Below are 23,016 nucleotides of genomic sequence, written 5' to 3'. Positions count from 1 at the left end.
TGCCGTGATGGGAACGCTGGGGAGCCAATAAAATCAACTTACGGATCCTGTTAGGAGGAGATGGGAGCTGCCTGCTGTGTGCTTAACTCCCAGAAACACAGATTTACTTGCTTGCTCCTTGACAATCTTTAAGGTGTAGCTTTTTGTGTGCTGTATTTTTCATGAATATAACATTTTTTCATAATGGATATAGATTCAGCATGATGCATATGAATTGTTCATCCGCATACATATGAATTATTCAACAGTGTGATTCGTTTTGCCCTTTTTTTTTGGGTTCAACATGCCCTGGAGGGCATATGGGGGAGGGATGTTTTTTAAAGTCCCACTCAGGTTCTGGCACATTTTCATTTAGTCTCTTCATCTCTTACAATAACATCTGAAGTTGTCTCTGCATCTATAGTTGGACAAAGCCAATAAAATCTACATGCAGTTAATGGACTTTTTGGCAGGAGTTGTCATTTTATAGATGCAATCCTGAGAGAGCATTACTTTGTCTGAGTGTCTCCTTTACTAATCAGTGAGGTCGAACATCCATCTGCCGATTGTTTGATGTTTCTGGTTGAGTAAAATATGCATAAAGTATGCATATGCAGAAGGACAATTTTGATCAGGAGAATGGAGCTGCAAAATTTTGCACTTTGATTGATTTGGAAGAGAGGTATTGAACACATAACAGACTCTACAATATGTTGGTGTAATTTGCTACAAGATTTATTCATGGTCTCAGTGACTAGAAATGTATATCAGCATGTTAATTTGGCTGATTAAGGAACAAAATCTCATTAAATTCTACAAAATACCTTAATGTCTGTTTTCAGTAATCTTCCTCTCACAAGCACAAACTTTGAAGTCACACAGAGCGTTTTATTACATAGCTACTAATGCTTAAGGGAGCTATTTGTTCATTTTACTATTGCTACATAGCCAGGGTTAGCATTAACAGCTGTTTATGTATCAGTTTTAGCATCAAACTTCATTCCTTTAGTCGCCAAGAACTGTTTCCAGTGGTGGAAAGCAACACCAATGTCGACTCTTGTTTTCCTTCTACCTCTATCAGTTCCTTTCTTCTACTGAAGTTAGCCTGCTAACCAGCAAGCTCCAGTCCGGTTTCCAAAACCGAGTCACTGTAGCATTCAGTCTGCCCTGAAGAAGCAGCGCTGCTTAGAGTGCGCATTATAACCTCTTGTCTTGTAAACGCAACGACTGAAGCTCTTGGTAAGAATGGTAAGTAAAGAGCTGTTAATGCTTACTTTGGCTACGTAGCAATACCAAAACTAACAAACAGCACCTTTAAAAAGTCTTAGAATATAAATCAAGCCTGTTTGCTGTACATTTACATTCAAAATTAATTGTGTAGGTCATGTGTTATTTTTTCACACTGACGGTGTTGAGGAGAAGGCAGGGGGCCTGTTATCAAAAACCTTGCAGGATAGGAATCATTAGAACCTTAGGCCCCCACCCCCCGGTAAGCAAGCCATGTTTCCTGTATAGGGCCCCAGAGGATTCAGTGTGCTAATTATTTACTGAAGCAGCAAAGACTATCAAATGAGACCCTGCGTCGAGTCTAACTGTGAGGGGGTACCCTGACAGTGTAACCTGGGTAACATGCAAATAGATGGATAGAAGAAGAGGACAAGAAAAGAAGAAAGACAGAAAGAGAGTGGGAGGAAGCACGGGGTGTATAATGGTCAGAGAGCGCGAGGTTCACTGGTGAGTCAGGAAAGGTGGGGCCACTGAGGGGCACAGCAGCAGAGTATTAGATTTCAGATGCATATGAATGACCAACTGCTGGCTCTGCTCTAGCTTTAGGGGGAAATTGCATGGGCTCCCCTTGAGCTGCAGTTTGGAATCTAGATTACTGCCTGACTTAATCCTGGGGTGGGTAAGTAGGGGGTCATGAATGTCTGTTGCTGGTATCATTAAATTGAAGAGAAGCAGAAGAGTAGGGAACCTTTCCTTTACTGAGCTTTACAACAAGTACACCACCATGTTGTATGTGCCACGACTGGGAAACTGCGCATTCATCCCAGCTACTTAAGATTACAACTGCGCCAGAGCTAAGTTTCCTTTAAGTTTGTGCATCTTATCGGCCCAGCAACAAACTTGAAATTATATAAGGCCACAGACAAACAGCCACACGCACACACAAGCCCCAACTCCAAAAAACGGGGGAGGGGGGTTGCGCTGTGGTTTTAAATCCATGCATCTGGGCAGAAAGCCAAACAGACTTTCCTCAGCAGAAACACACATGCAATAAGAGAGCATTGAGCTCTAATAATACACTAATATCCACTCCATTTGATTAGAGGGCAGCAACATTATCTGGTCAACAACCACGTATAAACACATATGGACTACTGAATTATCTAAAGCGATAAAAACCAAACCAAATGCATGTAACTTAATAAAAAACACACTCAAACACTATAATCTGGATTTAAATATGATTTCAATTTACCACCAACACGCTGCATATGTTATGACCCCATTGGACTAATATAATGGGTTTATGACCTTTTTCTTGTTGGAAAGTGCGCGGGGCTCCTGCAGCTGCTGTAAACCACCAAGATAAACATCTAGCACAGAGTCACAATTAATTCCAAACAAGGTTATGTAAATCCAAAACTGACCGCAATCAGGCCAACCAACTTGTGTGATTGCACTCTAAACAGAGCTAGATGTCATTACAACTTGGCTCTAATTACACTCAGCCCATTATTGTGGCATTTTTTGAAACGGAAAAAAAAGCTCAATTTATTTTCTCTCGCACACTGAGTGGCGCAGACAGAATGTTTGCCCAGCACATATTGAACTGCAAAATGTCATCCAGGAAGACTCCATTCAATTAATATAATTCTCAGAGTTTGGTTTGAAAAGAGAAGCAGGTGTGAAACCAAGTCCCTGCCCTCTCCAGAGATAATTCACATGAGTGATGTGCGACCTCAAGCAGCTCCCCACAAAAAAGAGTGACCTCTCCCCCCCAATGAGATCTTACCACGTGTCAGGGCAGATTCTGGGAGGAGTGATTGAACGGTTTGTTTCCGTGTCAACGAGACTACAGCACTGCACATCTTAAACTGCTCACCACAACCTGCTGTGTCTGCGTTCAGTGCAGCAGCTTCCCCCTCCAAACTTCTTCTTAATGTCTCATTGCCTTTGCTAAATAATGAAAAGCTGCAATGAAGTTGTGAATGGAAAATTAGGCAGCAGCAGACCGTGCGGGTTACTTGCTTCCAGCTACACACTTATTATCCGTTACACTGCCTGTTTTGTATCCAGGCCACATCAAGTTAATTCTGAGTTTAACTCCGGCTCATATGAACAACACTTTTTTCCGCTCTGTCCATTTCCCTCTTATTTCTCTCTCTTTCTCATTCACTCCCTTCCTGTGTGTGTGTGTGTGTGTGTGTGTGTGTGTGTGTGTGTGTGTGTGTGTGTGAGTGTGTGTGTGTGTGTGCACATGTGTGTATCTGCCAGAGTGCTAAAACACCATGAGGGAATTGGGCCTTTGCCACCCCCCTTCTCACAAATGTGAAGGGATAGTAAATATCAGTGCAGCAGATGGGGCCGATGCTTCCTCTCTGCCTCCCTCCCATACTCAGGGAGGGCAGAGCAAATGGATAGCCATCAACAGCAGCAGGAGTCGCCCCAGGCCAAGACTGGAGCAGAGGACACAGGGACTGGACTGTTGCTCAGGCAGGCAATTTTATAGACAAATTCTCCCTGACTATCAGCAAGGGAACTGAACATTAGGAATGAGGACTTATAAGGTCATTATAGCTAAGATTTCATGGTAAACAGGCATCCCAGAAATAAACATGTAGTTTTCTCATCTGGATTCATAAGATAATAAATTATGTTTATGGTCCAAATAGCTTTTTACCTGTCTGGATCATATCGCAGGGCTCACTGTTGCACAGGGGACCAACTGCTGGTGTGTCATTTCAATACTCTGTCACACAGCTTGCAGGGTCTGTAAAGCACAGGCAGCGTCTAACAGCATGACATGCTTGTATAACAGAGCAGGAGACGGGCTCGCTTGGACAGAAGTCGTGTCAACACCCATCCTGATCTCAGGCAGCAGATCTGGAGCAGATACCGTAAATCCTGCCCACTCATCAATTAACAGACAGTAAACAGGTTTAAATTTAGGCACACAGCGTTGTTATTGTTATTATGAAACCTCCAGCATGGAGAGCATATATCAGTATTCCCATAGCAATATTAGAGAGTCTCCCACTGGGAGAATAGGAGCACATGTGGATCAACGATGACACAACATGGATTCTTACTGCGCAGTGGCATAAGCTAAGCAGTGATGTAATGCATCTGAGCTCACTGGGTGAGAGTCACTACGCAGAAGGAAAAAAAAAAAAAAGATGTAAGGGAATCATAACGGGCATTATTACTGGATTTAACATCAGTACGCTGAGACAGAGACCGGTCACAGAGGAATTTTATCTTTGAGTGCTGAGACGACACTGACATATTTTAGATGTTCACTTTGAGCAACTTGCAAATTGGGAGATAAACCCCCGAGCCCTCAGTTCTGTGGCAGGGGTCTTTGTATAGGTGTCACGTACAGCATTTGACTGTGACATCCAGGGTTATATGAATGATTTAAATGCTCAAGGGAATGGAAATTACTTTCTTTTGTCGCCATAGTACCCCCCACCCCCCACACCACTGGATTCCTGGGAGGACAGTATCTCACTCAGCGTCTCCTGAGCATTCTAGATTTCCATTTATTTATTTAAGGAGGAAATAGAAGGAAATTTCAACGGGTCACTAATTTCATTTCAACATGTACCAGTGGCATTAGCCCTGAGCAGATATTTCAGAGGAACACAAAATCAATGTTGAGATTCTATTGGGAATAGCCCTGGAACCCATTAGCAACTTTGACCAATAGGTCAGGTAAAGTAATAGCTAGATAAATGTTTTATTACAGATTTGCAAACTGACTTAATGGGGGGGCTTGTACCTGTGCAGTCATGCATGGCAAATATTCATCATTAGATTCTATTGCTGTAATGAACACAAATCTCTCAGTGGCCAAAGCCTGTGGTTCTTCACATGTGATCTGTGAAAGACTGGTCTCTGTAACCAGGCCTGTCTGTTGTTCCTCTGGAGGCTTTCAAGCACCGTGAAGATGTAATCACTGTAATTCCTGTTTTTACATATTATATATGCTTTGTCTCACTAATTGTATTTACCATGACATCATACATGGTTGAGACCTGCTATGTGCGCTATTGTTGTTACAGTCAGAACTGTAGCTACTGTATCAGTCTGAGCCATCACATAATCAGCTCTGGCTATGCACAATCAAGTAGTATCACAATTATGTTAGTGTGCGTTAGGCACATATCTTCTGGTTTTTAACCACTCCTGTTTATGTTTGTCTTTAGATTAATTCGGTCCTTGCCATCCACATCCCTGATGATTTCCAGTCCTGCCAGCTATTTACTTTAATTTCTCTGAAATCCCAGGTGAAAATCAGGCGTTAAGTGTGAGTAAGAGGAGCTGTGGTACTCAAGCATTCCAATGACTATATGAATAATTATATTAAAGCATCTTTACTATTCACACTGACCTACTACCCCTGATCCCCATATACACATGTACTAGTCACATTATGAGGGATTAAGGGATTTTGGCCCTTTTGAGTTTACTTTCACACGAGTTATGTTTCTGTACAAGTCCCCCTCCCCCCATATTTCCCAGAGATGAAACAGTATCTGCCTGGAATAAGTGCCATTGTTTATCCCTGAGTGAACATATGTCACATTTTGACATTTTTTTCGGCCCTCTGTTGGCACAGCTCTCAAGCCGTTCTGTGCTGGACAGAGTGCTACTTTTCTGAATGGAAGCCAGACAGACTGAGAGCTCCCACACACTGAGAGGAACGGCTCCTGTTTCCAGCTCCGTCTCCAAGGGGACCACCAAGCCCACCAATCACATCGCTCGGCACACGCAAGCGGGCAATTCAATTTCTTAAAGCTGCAGTGTCCATTTTAAAGAGGGGTGTGTTGGGGGAAAGAGAAAAGTTTCAGCAAAAACGGCACATTTGAAACAGTAAAGCACCTCAACACTGCAGTTTACAAGTTTTCCTTTTTTCCTTTTTATTAAATGTGAATTCACATGTTAGTTTGAGCCCATCCATTTCAGAGTATCCGCCTACATACAAAATAGGCATCATTCTGTCATCACATCCTTTTCAAACGCAACAAATAACACATTTGTGTACATATATTCACAAACTGAAAGGACAGTCGATGGTGGTAGGTACTTATTTATTAAAAGATGAGTCAAAGACAGATTCACACTTGGAATGTGAAGTAACTACTGCCTAGAACTTCCAACAAAACGTCTTGGCATATAATTAGGTCATATTCCAAAACCTTTTATCAAACAGACTTCATATGTAAGACCCACATAAAAATAAACAATATCTGCTTTTTTTTAAGTGCAAGAAATAAAAAATACAGGTTTATGGTTAATGTTTTAAAAAAAGAAGGCAGTCTTCAGTTTTAAAATAAAGTTTCATTTCATGAAACAGGACTATGGAATGTTCTTTTTTGCTTGTTAAACTAATGCCAGACCACCACTCTATCAGACTATGCCCTTTTGCAGAACTCCCTCTTTTTTTTCCCCAATTTTTTTTCAGTGAGATTCAAACTGTTTGGTGTCAGATATGCTCATTACCCAATCTTATGTGTCAAATAACATTCAAATCGTGATATTTATCTGTTTCTGTAGTATGCACCACACCATGAGGCCATATTAAATTGTTTTGTATCAGTTCCAGCTGATTTGTTTATTTTTCTGCCTGGACAGGCTTCAGCATCATAACATGAAATGATGTTGACAGTGCACAAGTCTGTTTTTCCATCACTTGCTACAATTGTTGATGGTCTGTATCTTAAGAGTATATATTGCACAAAAAAATGAGAGGGGGGAAAAACAGTATGTGCCATAAAAAATACCAAAATCCAGTTTCACACCTGCGATTGGGACCCATCCACATATCACGAGTATGATATACATAAACTCCTAACTTTACTATATTACAGTACATATACAATCTTGAAACTAGTTCCAGCTCTGAGGTATGTGTTCCCCATGATGCCATTGTATCGTCTACAAATACTCAACAAATCTGCTCTACAACTGTACAAAACCTAGTTTAAAATCACAAGGCATTTTTGATGCAAGTTTTAATTTAACTTAATCCTTAAAACCAGGACTCCCTTGCATGCTAAAAACAAATGATAAAGGGAAGAAGTGCCTGAAACTCACTGAAAGCACAGTAAGAACATTCCCTTTTAACTGTACAAAAATATGCCTGAAAATATCTTACTTTTCTTTTAAAAAGATGAGGTCTGTTATGTATCAAAATGTTTCCTCCACACCTGTATTCTGCAGAGGTTTAGGCTGCTTAATTTTCCAAACCAGGAGGTAAACGGAATCAGTTACAAAAAAAAACAAACAAACATTTGCGGCATTTAGAAATTACATAAACCGTTGTAAAGTAACATCCTGAACAATTGTCAGTTCACAGATTTGCTTTGAGTCAGTCCACAGTCCGTTTTCAGCTCCCTGCAGTTTTTTTTTGTTTTAAGAGGATAAGATGCATAGAAGTTCACGTGTTTTTCCCTTTGTGGTCCGTTTAAGCTGAACAGTAAATGCAGACCTACGGGGGAAAAAATCCATAAAACCCTGTCATGCTGCCAGAAAAAAACGTCTGCAGACTTTGCTTTTTTTTTTTTGCTACCAGCTTCATAAGCATCTCATTCCTCAAACCTCACCTCGCCTCCTGGTCCTCCACCTCTCTCCAGGACCCTTCAGAAAACCCACAGGAGGCAGGGCTAGGGACAACTTGACCAGGACACATATATAATTTCATTTCTCCCTTCTCTGTTATTACTAGAGCAACTTTTTTTTTCTCAATTCAGTATGTGAAGACCAGGTCGGAAAAGTTCGCCTCCAGCCAGTCCCCGGCAATCATCTCACTGAGTTCTGGCGTGCAATAGTCTGGGAATTCAAAGTGAGAGCCCAGGCTGCCCTCGCTGAAAGAGTCCAGGTCCTTATCCACAAGAGACAGGGAGAGGTTTCCTGAATTGGGGTTGCCCAGCTCCGAGCCTGAGGCGCTGGGGGCGAAATTTAAACTAAAGTCAAACAGCAAATCGTCCGCGTCCTCGCCGGAAGAGGAGCTGCTGCTGCTGCTGCTGCTGGAGGAGGAGGAGGAGGATGTGGAGACCGACCTGGAGGATGCTGGTGAGACGGAAGCAGCGTGCAATGTGCTCTGCTTGGTAATGTTTTTGATATTGTAAAACAGTCTGTTGTTGTTCCGCACTTCTTCGTACATGCTCGTCCCCTCGGACTCGGCCGAGGAGCTCAAAGTTGGGCTTGCGGGAACTTTGGCTACATTGTACGGCCTCAGGCGCTCCTCGTCCCTGGGTTTAATCCCCATCCGGTAGTCCTCCTCGTAGTCGTCGTCATCGTCCTCGTCGGTGAGCTCACTTTTCACAGTCTTTGTAACTTTTAAGCTGGGAAACACACAGTCCTCCCCGTAGCCGTGAGAGGACTTGGAGCCGCTCTTAGTCTTTATCTTTGAACACTTCTTGCTGGGAGTCTTTGTAATTTTACCGCACTTCTCCGGAGACGGTGCTGATGATTTCGAACTGTCGAGCTTTGGTTTTTTCTTGGGTCTGTACTTGTAGTCGGGGTAGTCAGCCATGTGTTTTAGCCGCAGCCTCTCGGCTTCTCTGATAAACGGGATCTTTTCGCTGTCCTTGAGCATCTTCCACCTCTTCCCCAGGCGCTTGGAAATCTCCGCGTTGTGCATGTCCGGCGACTGCTCCATGATCTTTCTCCTCTCGATTTTGGACCAGACCATAAATGCATTCATGGGTCTCTTGATGTGACCGGTGGCTGTCTTGCACCAGTCCGGGTTTATCGCCACGGGGCTGCATGCCATAAATTCACTCTCCTCCGAATCGGTAGCCTCCCTGGACATGCTCCCGTCCGTCTCGCTGTTGTCTGTGTGCTGCACCATTGTCCTGTTTTCCAAGTCACTTTTGAGTCCGGACGTTGCAGTGTCGAACAGCCCCACACTGCCAAAGCAAAAACGCTCAGCTATCTTGTGTTTGCGCCGGTTTCGTCCGCGTCCTTTAGCGTAATGTGTGTCTCAAGCTCTGCACTCTTTTTCCAGAGTTACAAACTGCCTTCTTAACTAGTTATCGGCTTTTTCATGTCCCCTGCGTCACGCACAGCCATCCAATCACGTCCCTTCCACTCCGCCCTGCAGACTCCATCCAAGACTCCCCTTAACCCTTTTTATTCCTCCCTCCCGTGCTCTCATTGGAGTGGAGGTGGGGATTTGTGCTACACAGTGTCTGGGGCAACACGCCGGGCGAGACAGGCATATTAAACACACAGTTAGCACTATGCGCTCCTGAGATGAACATCATACACCAGAGCGCACATAAGACTAAAGTCTATTTCCTTATTTTAAGAGTGGAGACAGAAAACACGTAAGAGAAGAGCTTACTCTCCAGGCAGACATCTACTGTTTTGCAGATGTATCTGGAGGGAAAGATGTAGGCTGTGTGATTATTTGCTCCCCCCCCCCTTCTCCTCCTACCTTAAGGTTGGATACTGAAGGTGGCGCTTGGACACTGTTGCAGGCGCCTGGATGCGTCGCTGCGCCCGCCAGCCTGGCTGCCTGCTGTAGAAGGATACATTTTAGCAGCTGGTAATGGCTTCAGAGGAAGACTCGATGCTATCATTAACTTTAGTATAAGCTCATGCATTTCACACTTGTCTCTGAGTGGCCATGTGTTACGTTTTTTTTTTCGTTTTTTTTTTCTCTTCCTCGTTTTGGCATGGTTTCTTTTTCTGTGTTTTTTTTCCCCAGGTCGCCATTTGAATGAAGGAAATAGGTCAGTAGTACATTCTGCTTTATAGATCTTGTTTACAGTGTGTGAGCTCCCAGAACACACCTGCAGCATCCCACATGCCCTTATTGATAAGAATGTGGCTCTAAAGAAACATCCAGGCATAAACACAAGTAACCCTGGTTACATTTCTATATAAAAACTTTTTTTTTTCTTTTCCTCACAAAATCCAGAATCATAAAGTCAGTACAAACACGTGCTGTGATTTGTGATCCACTTAATGGTCATGTAGTAGCAGGCAAAGCAACAGCACTTATTCAGATGGCAACATTTTGGCTGTGCAGCCTTGAGTTGAGCCCATACAGCCAGGCATGGATGGAAGGGCTCCCTGCTGAGTTTGCTGTGTCAAGAGGCAGTGTAGCATCTAGCTGGCGTCCCCTGTACCCCCCCCCCTTCTTCCTCCTCCTCCTCCTCCTCCCTGCCAGCTCTGGGTGGTAGCCAGCAGTGCTATTGGAGGCTGGGGCGATAAGGCGTCCTGCTTTTTTTCCCCCTCTCTCTCTCTCTCTGCTTCGTCCCCTAGAGGGCAATCACTTACCCTTTTGCAACCCTCCCCCCACCCAGCCACCGTATTTTCCCCAGCTGGGGCTTAAGAAGTGTCTCTACTGATACAGAGCGAGGCAGCTAGAAAGGCAGGGAGAAAGAAAGAGAAAAAGAGGCACACATGTGGGGTGGGGGGGGCAAGGCTAAGGAGACTGAGGCAGTTTGAGGGAGAGAGGGGCTCTTGCCTTTCCATCCTTTGAGAAGAGAGGCAGCCCTCTGTCTCTCTGTGTGTGTTTCTGTGTCTCTCTCTCAGACAGAGATAGGACTGAAATGCTTTATCATGACCACCCTGTGCTGATTAAGCCTTATCAGATATATGTGTCGGAGCAGGAGTCTCAGGAGGTTGGCGCATGCATGTGCATGTTTTACTGTCAGCGTGTTTTCTTTCTGATGGATTCATTCGACTGATATTTGATCTTCTGATCAGCGCAGACGCAGGCAGAAGAGGTTATTTCAAATGAACTGATAGCATGGTATCGCACATAGGCACAATTTGCAAGCACATATTGACTGCATATCTGTGTGGAATTCTAGGAAACCGTCCCCGTGTGCAGCGCATGAAAGTCTTGATATTCCACGGAGGTAGAAATGAGCTAAATGATTGTGTATTATTCCGTCCTGATTTGCCTAAAAGCTACCTATATTCCTTCACAAAAACATTTTAAAAAACACATTGATCACTCAGTGTTACCTGCAGTGTAGCCGCTCGACCTTTTCTTTTTTTTTTTTTTTTTTTTTTTTGCGTTATGTCCCCCATGTCTGCTCATATCTCATCCCAGCCCGCTCCAGCCAGCCTTATCTCTTTATATGATGGTTTCATGCTGGACATGAATCACAAGACTGCTTAATGATGAGCATGCAGGGTGGCTGTCCTGCTCATTAGCATGGCTCATTATTGGCTGTGAATGAGGTGCTGGTGTCAGCCCATACAGCCTATGAGTCATCTTAGGGAGGGTCTCATCGCCATGCCTGCCTCACACAGATGCACCAGTAATACCCCCACACCACCCTCCTCCTCCCACCCCACCCTGGCTGCCTCATTCAGTGACTGGTGATCAGAGTGAAGAGGAAAGAGAGAGAGAGAGAGGAGAGAGAGAAGGATGTTGTGTTTTCATTTCATTTTCACTCGAGAGATTACATATGATTAAACAGTGAAAATCCAGAGAGCTGCATTATCACTGTGTGATTCCTAATACCATACGCTTTCCAATACCCTAAAGGCAGATGTTTTAATGCTTATTTGCTGCTTTTTTTTTTTCATGTCAAGGGAGAGGACATTTTATTCCAGAGCGATGGAGTGTTGAATTAAGTGATGGTTTTCATGTACAAACATTGAAAGAGGGTTTCAGGAGAAACAATTCCCTTTGCATTGCTTATCTAAAAGCCCCCCAAAGCAGCTGCTGCTCTCACAAAGGGCCAGTGAAGCGTTAGATCAATACTAACCCTGGCTAGAGGCTATCTGATGCTCAAAATGCATGGATCCATCTCCTCTGCATAGCCCTAAGACAGGTGTGGACTTCTGGAAGTCGCTATCTGATGGCTTCACAATGGGTAAAGAAGAGAGAGAGAGGAAGGTGGGGGTGGGGGGTGGGGGGCTAAAAGCGGGTGATGAGGAAAGGGGGGAGGATGGGGGGTTGTTTTGGTAGCACATAAAAACGCAAATTAACTTTTCACTTCACAGACACATTCTTGAGTATCCTGTGTACTCAGGTTACAATGTTTATTGCCAGTGAAGTGGTGTTTTTCTAGCCCATATAGTGGAGTCACTTAATGGTAATCTGGTGCTATGCATAGAATTTATGTAACAAGTTCCACCAGTGGTATAAGGTAAATCCACCCCTGTCTGTTTCCCTACAGACCTAAAGTCCTTTCTATCCGGGGCTGTGGCTGGAGGTGAAACCTAATATCAGCTCATATATCTGAAGATTTATGGGCTGTGCGTTTGTTGCCAGTTACTGCGGCCCATTTTTGTTGTCTTAACTTGTGAGATGATACTAAAACGAGCTATGTCAGCTGCACCGGGATTCGTTTCACCGGCAGCCTGTCGCTACGGTCTCATTCCTCCAAGATCATGTCTGTCTTCCTCTCCTCCCTCGCTCTCAAGATAAGAGGAGCTTCGACAATGAGGAGGATCTCGCGGCGGGGTTTTGGAGGTGGTTGTTTTACCACAAGTGTTTGGTGCCTCCGAGGCCACTTTATATACGCCTTGTTGTTGCTTTACATTCTCGACTCAATGCAAATGTATCTCCAGGGTGTCGGGTTCTTTGTTGACCTCCTTGATGTGGTCTCTGTCTCTAAAGGTCTGATGCTTAGCGGATACTTAAGAGTGGAGTATCTTGTCGCGAATGTAAACAGCTGATGCTTGAGCACTGTGCTGGAATGTTTGTCACAGGGACGCGCAAACACAATCTGAGGCCAACCGCTGCTGGCACTTGGTGTGTGCTTCTACTTGGAACCACCTTCAACTATTTTAAAAAAAGGAGCAAACATTAGTCGGAAATTCTGTCCATACATCTGGTGCGCTGGATTTTGTAGCTTCGTATTGTTGCACAGGAAGAGAGGAAAATCTTACTCGGGAAAGTTTACTCATGTACTGTATTGAAGTAGAGTTGAGGTACCTGTGCTTTACCTGAGCATATCCTGTTTATGCTACTTCATACTTCTTTTCCACTGCGTTACAGAGGCAAATACACTTTATAATCCACCATATTTACAGTACATTTCAGCTATAGTTACAATCATTTTGCAGACAGTAAGCTAAGTAGCTGAAGTGGCCAAACTTGACCAGCTACATAATTAAAGAGCGGCTTACATGTTGATGCATCAGCAGTAATAATCCGGTAATATAACAATATAACACTCAGCATTCAGCAGAGTCAGTACTTTAATTACATTTTTGATGATAATACTCCTTTATCTTATGTAAAGGATCTGCTTACTGTCTCCACCGCTGATGATATAACCCAAACTCTCCAGCATGCATTAAAGCCCAGAGGGAGACTATAAACTTTCTAGCGTGGCCAGTGTGAGCGACGAGGGTCAGCGTGGGTGTAGGACACGAGTAAATTTTGTAACTGAATACTCAGTTGCAACTATAAGGCAATTATTGCTCTCAGGAATGTGAGATGCGTGAATTCGAATTTCATGAGCTGGCTACATTTAAGTCCATACAGGTGACAAATGTTTGAATTCTGGACAAAAAGCGTGAAGGGGGTTTCCTGTCTCACTTCCTGTCTTTTCCTCCCTCTCTCTCTCTCTCTCTGTCTCCCTTCCAGTCTCTTCTACAGACGCTAACCCCACTAACCGACGGGAATCCACTGTAGCCTGAAGGAGATGACATCATCCTGGAGGAGCTCGGGCTTACACAGCACAGTATGCTCCGCAGTAATCATATTGCCATGTCATTCCCCCATAAGCTCCGGCCATCTAAATCCTTTAATCATATACCAGCGGCATTGAAGCGGTGTTTACTGTAAGGGTCCAGCGTGCCTAGTTTTGTGTTGTACATTGTGCCTTGTGTTAATAAACTTGCGTGGAGGAAGAGCCCTCCAGGCGCTCACAGCCACTGTAATGAGAGTGTGTTTAGTCTGGAGACTGTGTAGGACTAATGCTGATGGATTGTATGGCTGCAGGTCAGGTCTTGCTCTCTCTCACACTGGCGGAGACTATAGACGGAGCAAGGGAAAGTTTGTGTGATTGTGAAACATAACGATGACAATCCAACATAAAGTTATTATTGCCGTGTTAATACAAGCCGGATGAAAACTACACATCATTACCACAAAGAAAACACAAAATGAGGTGTTTACACTCAACTGTTTAGTAGCGGAATAGTTCATCAATATAGTTTAGTCGCCGCAGTGAAACATTAAAGCCAAAACACCATCAGTCTTGGGAGGAATAGATCTGTTGATCACCTAAGCAGTTGGCTTCTAAGAAGTGTGGGACTTTTCCCACTGAAGCCATGCCGCTCTGCTTCCCTGCCGGCCAGCCCAGACTTGCCCCCTCTCGAGATAAGATAGTGTTGACTACAAGCCAGTCTGTGTAGGGACTGGTGAGGGGGCCTCTGGTGTGCTTAGTCACCCTCAGTCGCATCCTGTGCTCTGAAGTTTTACTGGTTTATGATCTTTGCAACACCAGTCGAATAGTGACAGTTCAAAGCAGCATGACAAATTGAGAATCCATGCCCCGTGGACAAATCTCAGGCAGCTTTGTGTTGGGTCCTTAAGGTTTTATAATTAGTAGTTAGGACAGCCGAGAATTAAAGTCAGGGACTATTAGTTTTATTTTTCTCGTTATGGTTATTCCTCACATTCCTTTCTTTGATATTTAAGGATAATTGATGACTGAAAACTGTCTTACAGTAAAGTAATGATTTCACAATGACAGACCAATCAGAACGTCTTATAGCAGTCACACACTCAGCTCTGTGTATGCTCATATTTCCTTTATTGCTGTCCTTTATTTACTGCAGTTTTTAAGTTCCTGAACAACCACAGAAACGCATTTCCAAAGGCAATTTCCTTTAAGAGCGTATATTATATAAACTAATGCAGGAATACTGTCTATCAACCCCTTGCGTATTACCTTTTCAACAAATGAATGAAAGGGATTTAGTCACAAGCTTCAACATGGCTGGACAAAAAAAACAAAAAAAAAACACCATTGTGAAAATCAGCCGCATCAATCAGGCTTTAACCTTGAAAATAAAAACAAGATGAAATGGACCCACGGAGAGACAAACACCTGAAGCAAATCTGAGCATTCACTCTTGTTTGAACAGTGAGCAGATAAGATAGCTCAAAGTTATCAGCGCAAGATGAATTCCCAGAGGAACCCCCAGCAGGGGTTTCATCAATGTAGTGAGAGGGAGAAACTCAATCCCTCAAACCACATATTGTGACAAATAACCACCTACAACTGAGGCGAAATTAGCGGTGCCCTCAGCAGCTATAAATTCAGTCAAAAGAAACCAGCACGTCCAAAAAAAAAAGAAAGATGTAAAAGGGCTGTCATTCCTGCTTGACAATAAAACTCCAAGTAAACACTGTGCAACTTTGTAAACACAATCACAATCATGTGGGCCAGAATGAAAACATACAGTTTTTCTACCGTAGAGTCAGCTGTGGTGATGCTGCACGTCGTTCTGAAATCAGATAGCTGTGTTTTCCACCCTCATTCATCACATTCATTTTGACATAGAGAATGACAAATGGCATTAAAGAATGTATTGTTTTATATGCAGAATTTAACTCATTTAAGTACCAACTAAAGTCTATAGGGAAGGTCATTTCAATATCAACCTTTATACTCCGGCTGGATCAAGAGTAAAGTTTTCTTCAAATACATTTATGTACTGAGTGTATGTCTGGAGAGACCAATGGTGCCAGAGAAAAGGAAGAAAACTTCAATAGAGTGCTGTGACTTCCTTTTTACTTTGCATTACGTATGCACATATAGACTGGTATTTTCCCCTGCATTCCGTCCATATCAGAGCCTCAGTATGTCCTCTCCATATACTGACTCGCTGCCCTTTCCTTCATGTCTCTTAAGGATTTCTTAGACAGGCTTCAAGAAAGATTTTCATAAATGTCCTCTTTTGCAAATCCTCCACATCCCCCTGTATGCGCTGAGAGCTATCACTATCTTAACAGTAAAGGTCATTGGAGGAGACTTAGGGATATGGAAAGGCTAAGCTGTGTGCATGGGAGAGTGTTTTACAACTATCTAGAAATCAATAATAGAAGGTTTGGTAATGAGTGTGTCACATCACAGTCGCCAGCTCAGGTGTGGCAAAGCTTGGCGCCTTCTTCTTTATTGGGTGAACGAGTCAAAGATCTGGCTCGTGGAAGTTCTTGATTATTGTAAAAATATTCAGCCCTTCAAGCCAAGTTTTGCGCGTGTGTGTGTGTGTCTATAGTCACAACCTCTCACCCTTGATTGCATATAGCACCATGATTAGACTCTGATTAGGTTAATATGTGTGTATGATTTTCTATACCGATTATGTTAATGCGTGGAAGTAATTTAGCTCTTTCAAAGAATGAACTGGTCGTTATACCTGAATATGAAATATTAATATAAATCTGATATCGTCAACACAAAATCTCCCCCTTTATTATTCCAGTCTCATGGGGTCTTTTTAAACCCAGTTCTTGTGTCAGTGGAGGAGCTCAGGATTACAAGATGAGAGCTGTAAGACAATTCAGATAATGAACAGGAAAGCAAAGTTTCAAGAAACCATGGAAAGAATGAATTTAGTCATAAAAGTGTGAGCGGATTAGCTCTTCTCTTATTTCCAACATTTCCTCTCTGATACGTCTCTACACTAATCTCATTATAAGTGTCTGTCAAGCATACATGACAATTCATTTTAACAAGGTAGAGTTTCCTGCTCCCTTTAAATTTGCTGCCTTCTTCACAAATGAAAACACATGAGAGGTTCCTCTGGAACAGGCACGGGCTAACAAGGAAAAGAGAATAAGGCTTAGCACTTTTGATCATTTCAAACCAAGACTAACAGACATAGCTTAAATGTGAATGCGTTTTCCTTGGAAATGTGTTTACTGTGACCATTGCAGTGTTTAGTAGTATAATGACCTAAGAGGCTCACAGCTGGTGCCCCGCAAAAGTAGCAATACAAATCTACATTCAATAAATATTCATGCTTCATGTTTATTCCTTTATATGGTTCACTGTAGGACTCTTTATAGTGTATCAGCGCTCTGAATTCTGCTCGGTGACTTGCAGTCGGAAACTAGTTTCTCATTTTCCACTTTAGGGGTTTTCTCATTCCCCTTAAGATCAGTGTAACTAGTGTGATTGTGTTTTCATATCAATATCGAGTAATATTGCAGTTTTACTATGAAAATATTTGGAAAAAAAGGAAAGGACAGCTCATAAAACACTGAGATCTCGATAAACCTGTAGAGGAAGCAACACATAATTAGTGTCTTGTTAATTGGGGAGAACCATTATAGCGTACTTAGTGTGATGCTAGACTAAATTGTTTGCCAACAGAACATAATGATTTTACACTCTGTAATTGTGTTTTGTGTAAGAGCTGCCTCCTTTTTTCTTTTAACAAGAATTGTGAAATATCCTGAGGCGTTATTTTTGAACTACTTTTATATAACAAGCTGATTGCATAAATAAATCATCGGCTTTTTGTCTGCGGCATATACTGTACCATCTCATATCACGTCTGGTGATTTATATAACTTTCAAAGCCACACTATCGAAAGTGGCTATAATAGGCTTCAAACTAACTGTCTAGATATATCTCGACCCCTGTGATCTCTATCTGTCCATCACTGGAGTAATCTGACCATTGCGGATAAATACTGTGAAAGGTCTTAAAGCACTAGGAAGACCAGTACTTTAATCATGGCTAATCCCTGGTAGCTAGACATGTCTTGGGGGGACACGGGACGGACACGTCACCCCAATTAGCAGTAGCTATAGCTTTAAGACCCCTGTCATTAGGAGCCCATAACCTTCCTGTCACTCACCGTAGCTGCCGAAGCTACTACTTAGTGCACTGTTACAATTTGTCACATTTATGTACAAGAGTGTTGTGGATCTGAGCACACGGCAGCGCGCACACGTGCTTACTCGCACCCGCCACTCGCAACTGTACATACACTGATTTCACATTTCGGAAAGCAAATGGCGATACAGGAAGTCGATGCATATATGCAATTTTCTGTGAGGCAAATTGGGCATACGCCATTCTGCTTGCAGGTGTGTAACCTTAATAGGCTGATTTATGTATGACATTCCTCTGAGCATTAATATGAATAGACAGGGAATGTTGCCCAAGCCACAGAGTGCCCACAATGTAATGCCATGTTCAATATACTCCGCAGTTGACATATTAGAATTATACCTGGGAAAGAAACACGCATTTCAGATACCTCTCTTTTGGTTAATGAATGATAGGGGAGCATGTACATGCATTTTGAATGTCCATATAACTATCAGCTCAGTATGCAGATAAGGTCCCTGGTGTTTTAGTGTGAGACAGTCTTTGCAGGCATTTGCTGGTAGACAGTGGTGCATTAACTGTTATCTTGGCGAAAGCACCACCCTTAAGCCTGCAACAATAAGACCAGGGTCAAGGATGAAGTTGAATGACAGCTCAGGATGAATATAATTGCAGAGGAAGCGATAAAGAGGGGTCTTGTACTCACACTAAAAAGCGGAATAATAATTTTTTCACCAGGTTGTCTGCTCCTACATATTTCCATTCTTTTGCTCCATTCTCAAGTGAAGAGGTCAGATATAAAGGAGGACAATGACCAAGCTAGTGAGATTGATGGTGCGGATGAACAGGCCAGCGGAATCTCGGCTAAATCAAAGCCATTCACCGTTAATGAAAATAAGAGAGAGACCGCACTGTAAATCATCTTATGGTCTAATGTATTAGTGATAATGAATTCACGCTGCCACATTTAACCTTAGTTTTGCAATTCATTATATTTGAGATTAACAAGGGAGGGAACTTAAGTGAACTGTCTGCAGGGAATTACAGCTGGGGCCTCATTGTCAATCAAGGATTGTGTTTCGATGTCTTTCATTAGGGCTGGAGGAATTAAATAAGACTTTCTTTTAATGGCGGATGGCTCTCCCATTTAACGCTCTTCTTGCTCTCCCAAGATGGTTAACTCTTCATTACCCAAATTAAAGGCATCCATCTCTGTTGGCTCCTGCCACATTGCCATGACCTCTACCTGTCAAAACTTTCATGTAAGCTCTTGAGTGATGGATGATACCCCCGAACCCCATTGTCAAAATTATCCAGCGACTGTCCAACCCTCTCTGATCCATTCAATCCATCTCCCCAGGCTACGTGCCACCAGCCATGATTTAACAATGAAGCTGAGGCGCTAATTTACTCTCATAGAAATTAGAAACTACCTTTTAATTATATGCCCGGGAGTGTTCTAAGAGTTCACGTGGATCACCCCCAAAGCTTTTAACTTGACTTTGTGGGGGCTGATCATTTATATTCTTCAAACGTGTTATTTCAGGGGTTGTTCAACATACCTAGGACCAGAGGGAATTTGACAAACCATCAGGAATCGGGGAAGAAGGAGTGTTGAAATCAATGTTCACATCTGAAGGTCACAGATGTAGTTGAAGGATATGAAAAGACGGGAAAATTCTTAAATGACCCAGTGAAACAAAAATGTGAAAATATTCCTGAAAATCTGTTTATCAAGTCTGACTGAGTAAGAAATCAGTTAGTTGACTGAATACTCACTAAGAGACTCGATCACTGATTTTGAAAGCCTTAATATATGCAGGTGGAACTCTGATCAATAGATGATATGCACTGTGGGTGTTACTGGTACAGCTCTGGAATTGCATCATGCTCAAGTGTTTACAGAGAGTCTTAGTTGACAAAGGAAGCACAGTTCTCTAAACTTCCTTCCTCTTTTTTCCTCTCTATTTGCATCACCTTCAGACACATGTAAATATTCAAACACATGCCACACGTCATACATAAAACATGATATAAGTGGTCCCATTCTTGTCTGACCTCTTGTCCTCCTGCTTCTCTCCCAGACAGATGTAGATAACGCTGCAGACACACCTCACTTCCTGAGAGGAGAGTTATGGCTTCCTGGGAGAGGCACCGCCGTCCCCTGGAGCCCTGAGGAGTTCGACAGCTACCTATGGAGAGGGCACATCTATGACTTGTAGACCTGCTCTGAGGCTTCTCCTCTCACTTTGAGATCCTCCGTGTACCTGTCAAAGGGTCAAAAGGGTACGCTCGCTGCAGACAACAGGACTGTGTTTGTGTGTCTGGCTGTGCTTGTGTTTGCGCGTGTGTGTGTGTGACCCGCTCCTGTGACAGATGCCAGGCTGTTTATGTGTGAGGTGTGGGAGTGCTGGGCGGGCAGGTGGGCAGACATGCAAGTGTTTGCGGGGTGCATGTGTGAAGAGAAGTGAGTGTGTGCGCGTGGGTGGCTGTGGGTGGTTGCGGTGCGGTAGTATAATACGAGAAACTGCACTTGTCAGAATGTGCAGACATGCGTGTGAACGTATTTGCATACACCGGCATATGTGTGCGCACGTGTCTCTACCTGCACACACTCCATCTAACTGTACCCGGAGTCAAGTGAGAACCTGTTTACCAGGCTTCATAAACACCCCAAAACCCAAAACTGCTGTCACGGAACCAGAGCAGAACAGATGGGGGGGCTGCTGCTCTGGCAGCCGAGCAAACGATGAGCTAATCGTGGCGAAGGAGGTGACCATAGTTGGTTACAGCTTATTCAGGATTATGACTCAATCACTGCGGCTTATGGCACTTAGGTAATTATTTAATCAAAGAGTGGACGTGTCAATAGAAGTCGACAAGAGATTAATTATAAGTCCGGGATGGCTTCAACTCATTGTTTTTACTGGCCCGCTGTCTTGACAGTGGCAGGAGGGAGAGTTGATGGGATCATTGGGAGGGTGAGTGACAGCTCTAGTGGAGCAGGAATAATCAGAGCAGTATAGTTAACACTAACCCCCCCCACCCCCCCTCCGTTTACCACAGATTGAGATCAATACAAGGCTATCCTTGATTAAAATGTTTAATTAGCTGTATTAAGGTGCAACACAAAGCTATGGAGAGGAGAGAATGCATCCTTTCTCCTCTGTGTATGGACCAGTGGGGATATTTAACATCAGCGGGTGTCATGAGCTGACTGTTGCTCCGGATCTAGTGCAGTCCCTCACTTGTAGCTCAGACAATATAAGACAATCTGAAGCTGTACATGCATTTCTGAATGTGGGAAAAGTGTGTGTGAGTTTTTGTGTGTGTGTGTGTGTGTGTGTGTGTGTGTGTGTGTGTGTGCGTGTGCTAAGCCCCTCAGTGACAGCTATAGGAGAAGAAGCAGGCCAGTGCCAGCAAGGAGAAGGTGTACGAGTCTCTCAGCCTATCCTTAGTAACCTGCCATTATTTATAGCAGATTGTAGGAGGATGAAAGGCACTGGAGAATTCTCACTTAGTTATCTGCCAACAGCTTTCTACTAATAACTGTCATTCGTCCTAAACGTGCAGGGTCTTTCATGTCGGCAGGAGTGACCTGATGTGCAGTATCTTCACATCTTAGGAGATTACAGTGGTGATGTATGAAATAGACTGCTCCCAACCCACTACTCAACTTCAGAGACATGACCGGAGGAAATGGCTAATTTAAGCAAAAGAAAAAAGAAAAAAAGTGGTGCCAAAATAAGTCCTACAATTTCTCTCTGTTTGACTTTCTTTGTTGAAATGTCTGAGTTTAAGTCATTAAACGACTGCTAAACAACCTCTACTCTCTGTATTTCTCACTCCTCTTCAGAAAGAGGAATGAGGATCTGCGAGGCTTCGTGCACGCTGATTCTAGGGATTCCCCCTCTGTCTGCTCCATCCAGTCCTGCTGTTTTATTTGGCTGATGGGGAGCAGGATGTGAGATTTACACCACCGCAGAAAAACGAGGGCAAGTCGAGACACAAAGATGGACATGGTGGTTAACTCCCCGATCATGTCACCAGAGAAGAGATAAATGGTGAAAGGAAAACAAGCAAGGGGAAGCTGACTATTTTTCTAAAAGCTGCACGGAAGTTTCTAATTATATCCACTCAGAGACCTGTAACCTCCACTGAGACACTCAGCCGCACACTGACACACATTCACCAGCATCTGCACACACACTCACACACACACACAAACACACACACATACACACACACACACACCATTGCAGAGACCTAACCTTTGCTGGCCTTGCTGTCCCCTCCGAGCAAGAACCAAATTAGACGACGAGAGGAAAATAATGTCCTCCCTCTTTGCTGCTGTTAAAGGCCAGTAATCTCTCATTTACGCTGACATTAAGAAGAAGCAAGTTTCACACTAACATACTCCTGTCATTAGAATTGTAAGAGAGGAGAGAAGAGAAGAGAGGAGAGGAGAGGAGAGGAGAGGAGAGGAAAGGAAAGGAGAAGAGAAGAAGAAGAAGAAGAAGAAGAAGAAGAGGAAAAAGAGAAGGGAAGAGAAGAGAAGAAGAAGAAAAAGAGAAGGGAAGAGAAGAGAAGAAGAAGAAAAAGAGAAGAGAAGAGAAGGTGTGTATTAGAGGTTGATTGAGGGCAGGGCTGTCATGCCTGGTAATATGGAAGCTAAACCACAGAGTCCCCAGCCCCAGGCGGGCAGATGGTAGGGTGGGCAGTGAGGGGCGAGGATCCCCTATCTCTAATTCTCAGCTGCACTTGTAAGATATGCGCTATGTATGAAATGTGTTGGCAAGGATCCATGTCCTTCAACTCCCTATGTAACCCTGACGGCTCCACCCAAGCCAGCTGTGTCTGTGTGAGCTCACTGGGCTCTGACAGCAGGGATCAAAACAACATGTGAACCAGCCGTGACACCGACCACCATCAAAACAAGTGAGCAGCCACGACAAGGCTCCCATGGCTACATCACAAGGGGTGAGGTGTGTTATGAGCGGCGCCGGGCATTCTGTGTATGTGAGT

The 23,016-nt window shown here is 43.5% G+C and overlaps 1 protein-coding gene and 1 long non-coding RNA gene across 2 annotated transcripts; one reads left to right on the top strand and one right to left on the bottom strand.

Moving 5' to 3' along the window:
• Positions 1-6,103: 6,103 nt before the first annotated feature.
• Positions 6,104-9,249, bottom strand: sox11a (SRY-box transcription factor 11a). Its single transcript, XM_056394299.1, has one exon. It carries the CDS (start codon positions 9,062-9,064, stop codon positions 7,958-7,960), a length of 1,107 nt encoding a protein of 368 aa, XP_056250274.1. The 5' UTR covers positions 9,065-9,249; the 3' UTR covers positions 6,104-7,957.
• A 139-nt stretch (positions 9,250-9,388) lies between these two features.
• Positions 9,389-22,479, top strand: LOC130180298 (uncharacterized). Its single transcript, XR_008829386.1, has 4 exons — positions 9,389-9,763; positions 13,781-13,877; positions 20,076-20,277; positions 21,565-22,479. It is a non-coding gene; the product is annotated as an uncharacterized LOC130180298 (long non-coding RNA).
• Positions 22,480-23,016: the final 537 nt, after the last annotated feature.

The sequence above is a fragment of the Seriola aureovittata genome, chromosome 13 (assembly GCF_021018895.1).
Source record: "Seriola aureovittata isolate HTS-2021-v1 ecotype China chromosome 13, ASM2101889v1, whole genome shotgun sequence".
Taxonomy (NCBI): Eukaryota; Metazoa; Chordata; class Actinopteri; order Carangiformes; family Carangidae; genus Seriola; species Seriola aureovittata.
The sequence above is the reverse complement of the archived record's forward strand: the minus strand, read 5'-3'. Positions and strand labels throughout refer to the sequence as shown.

Bases quoted from the DNA above. Each gene is read 5' to 3' on its own strand.
- sox11a (XM_056394299.1), bottom strand. From the start codon at position 9,064: ATGGTGCAGCACACAGACAACAGCGAGACGGACGGGAGCATGTCCAGG.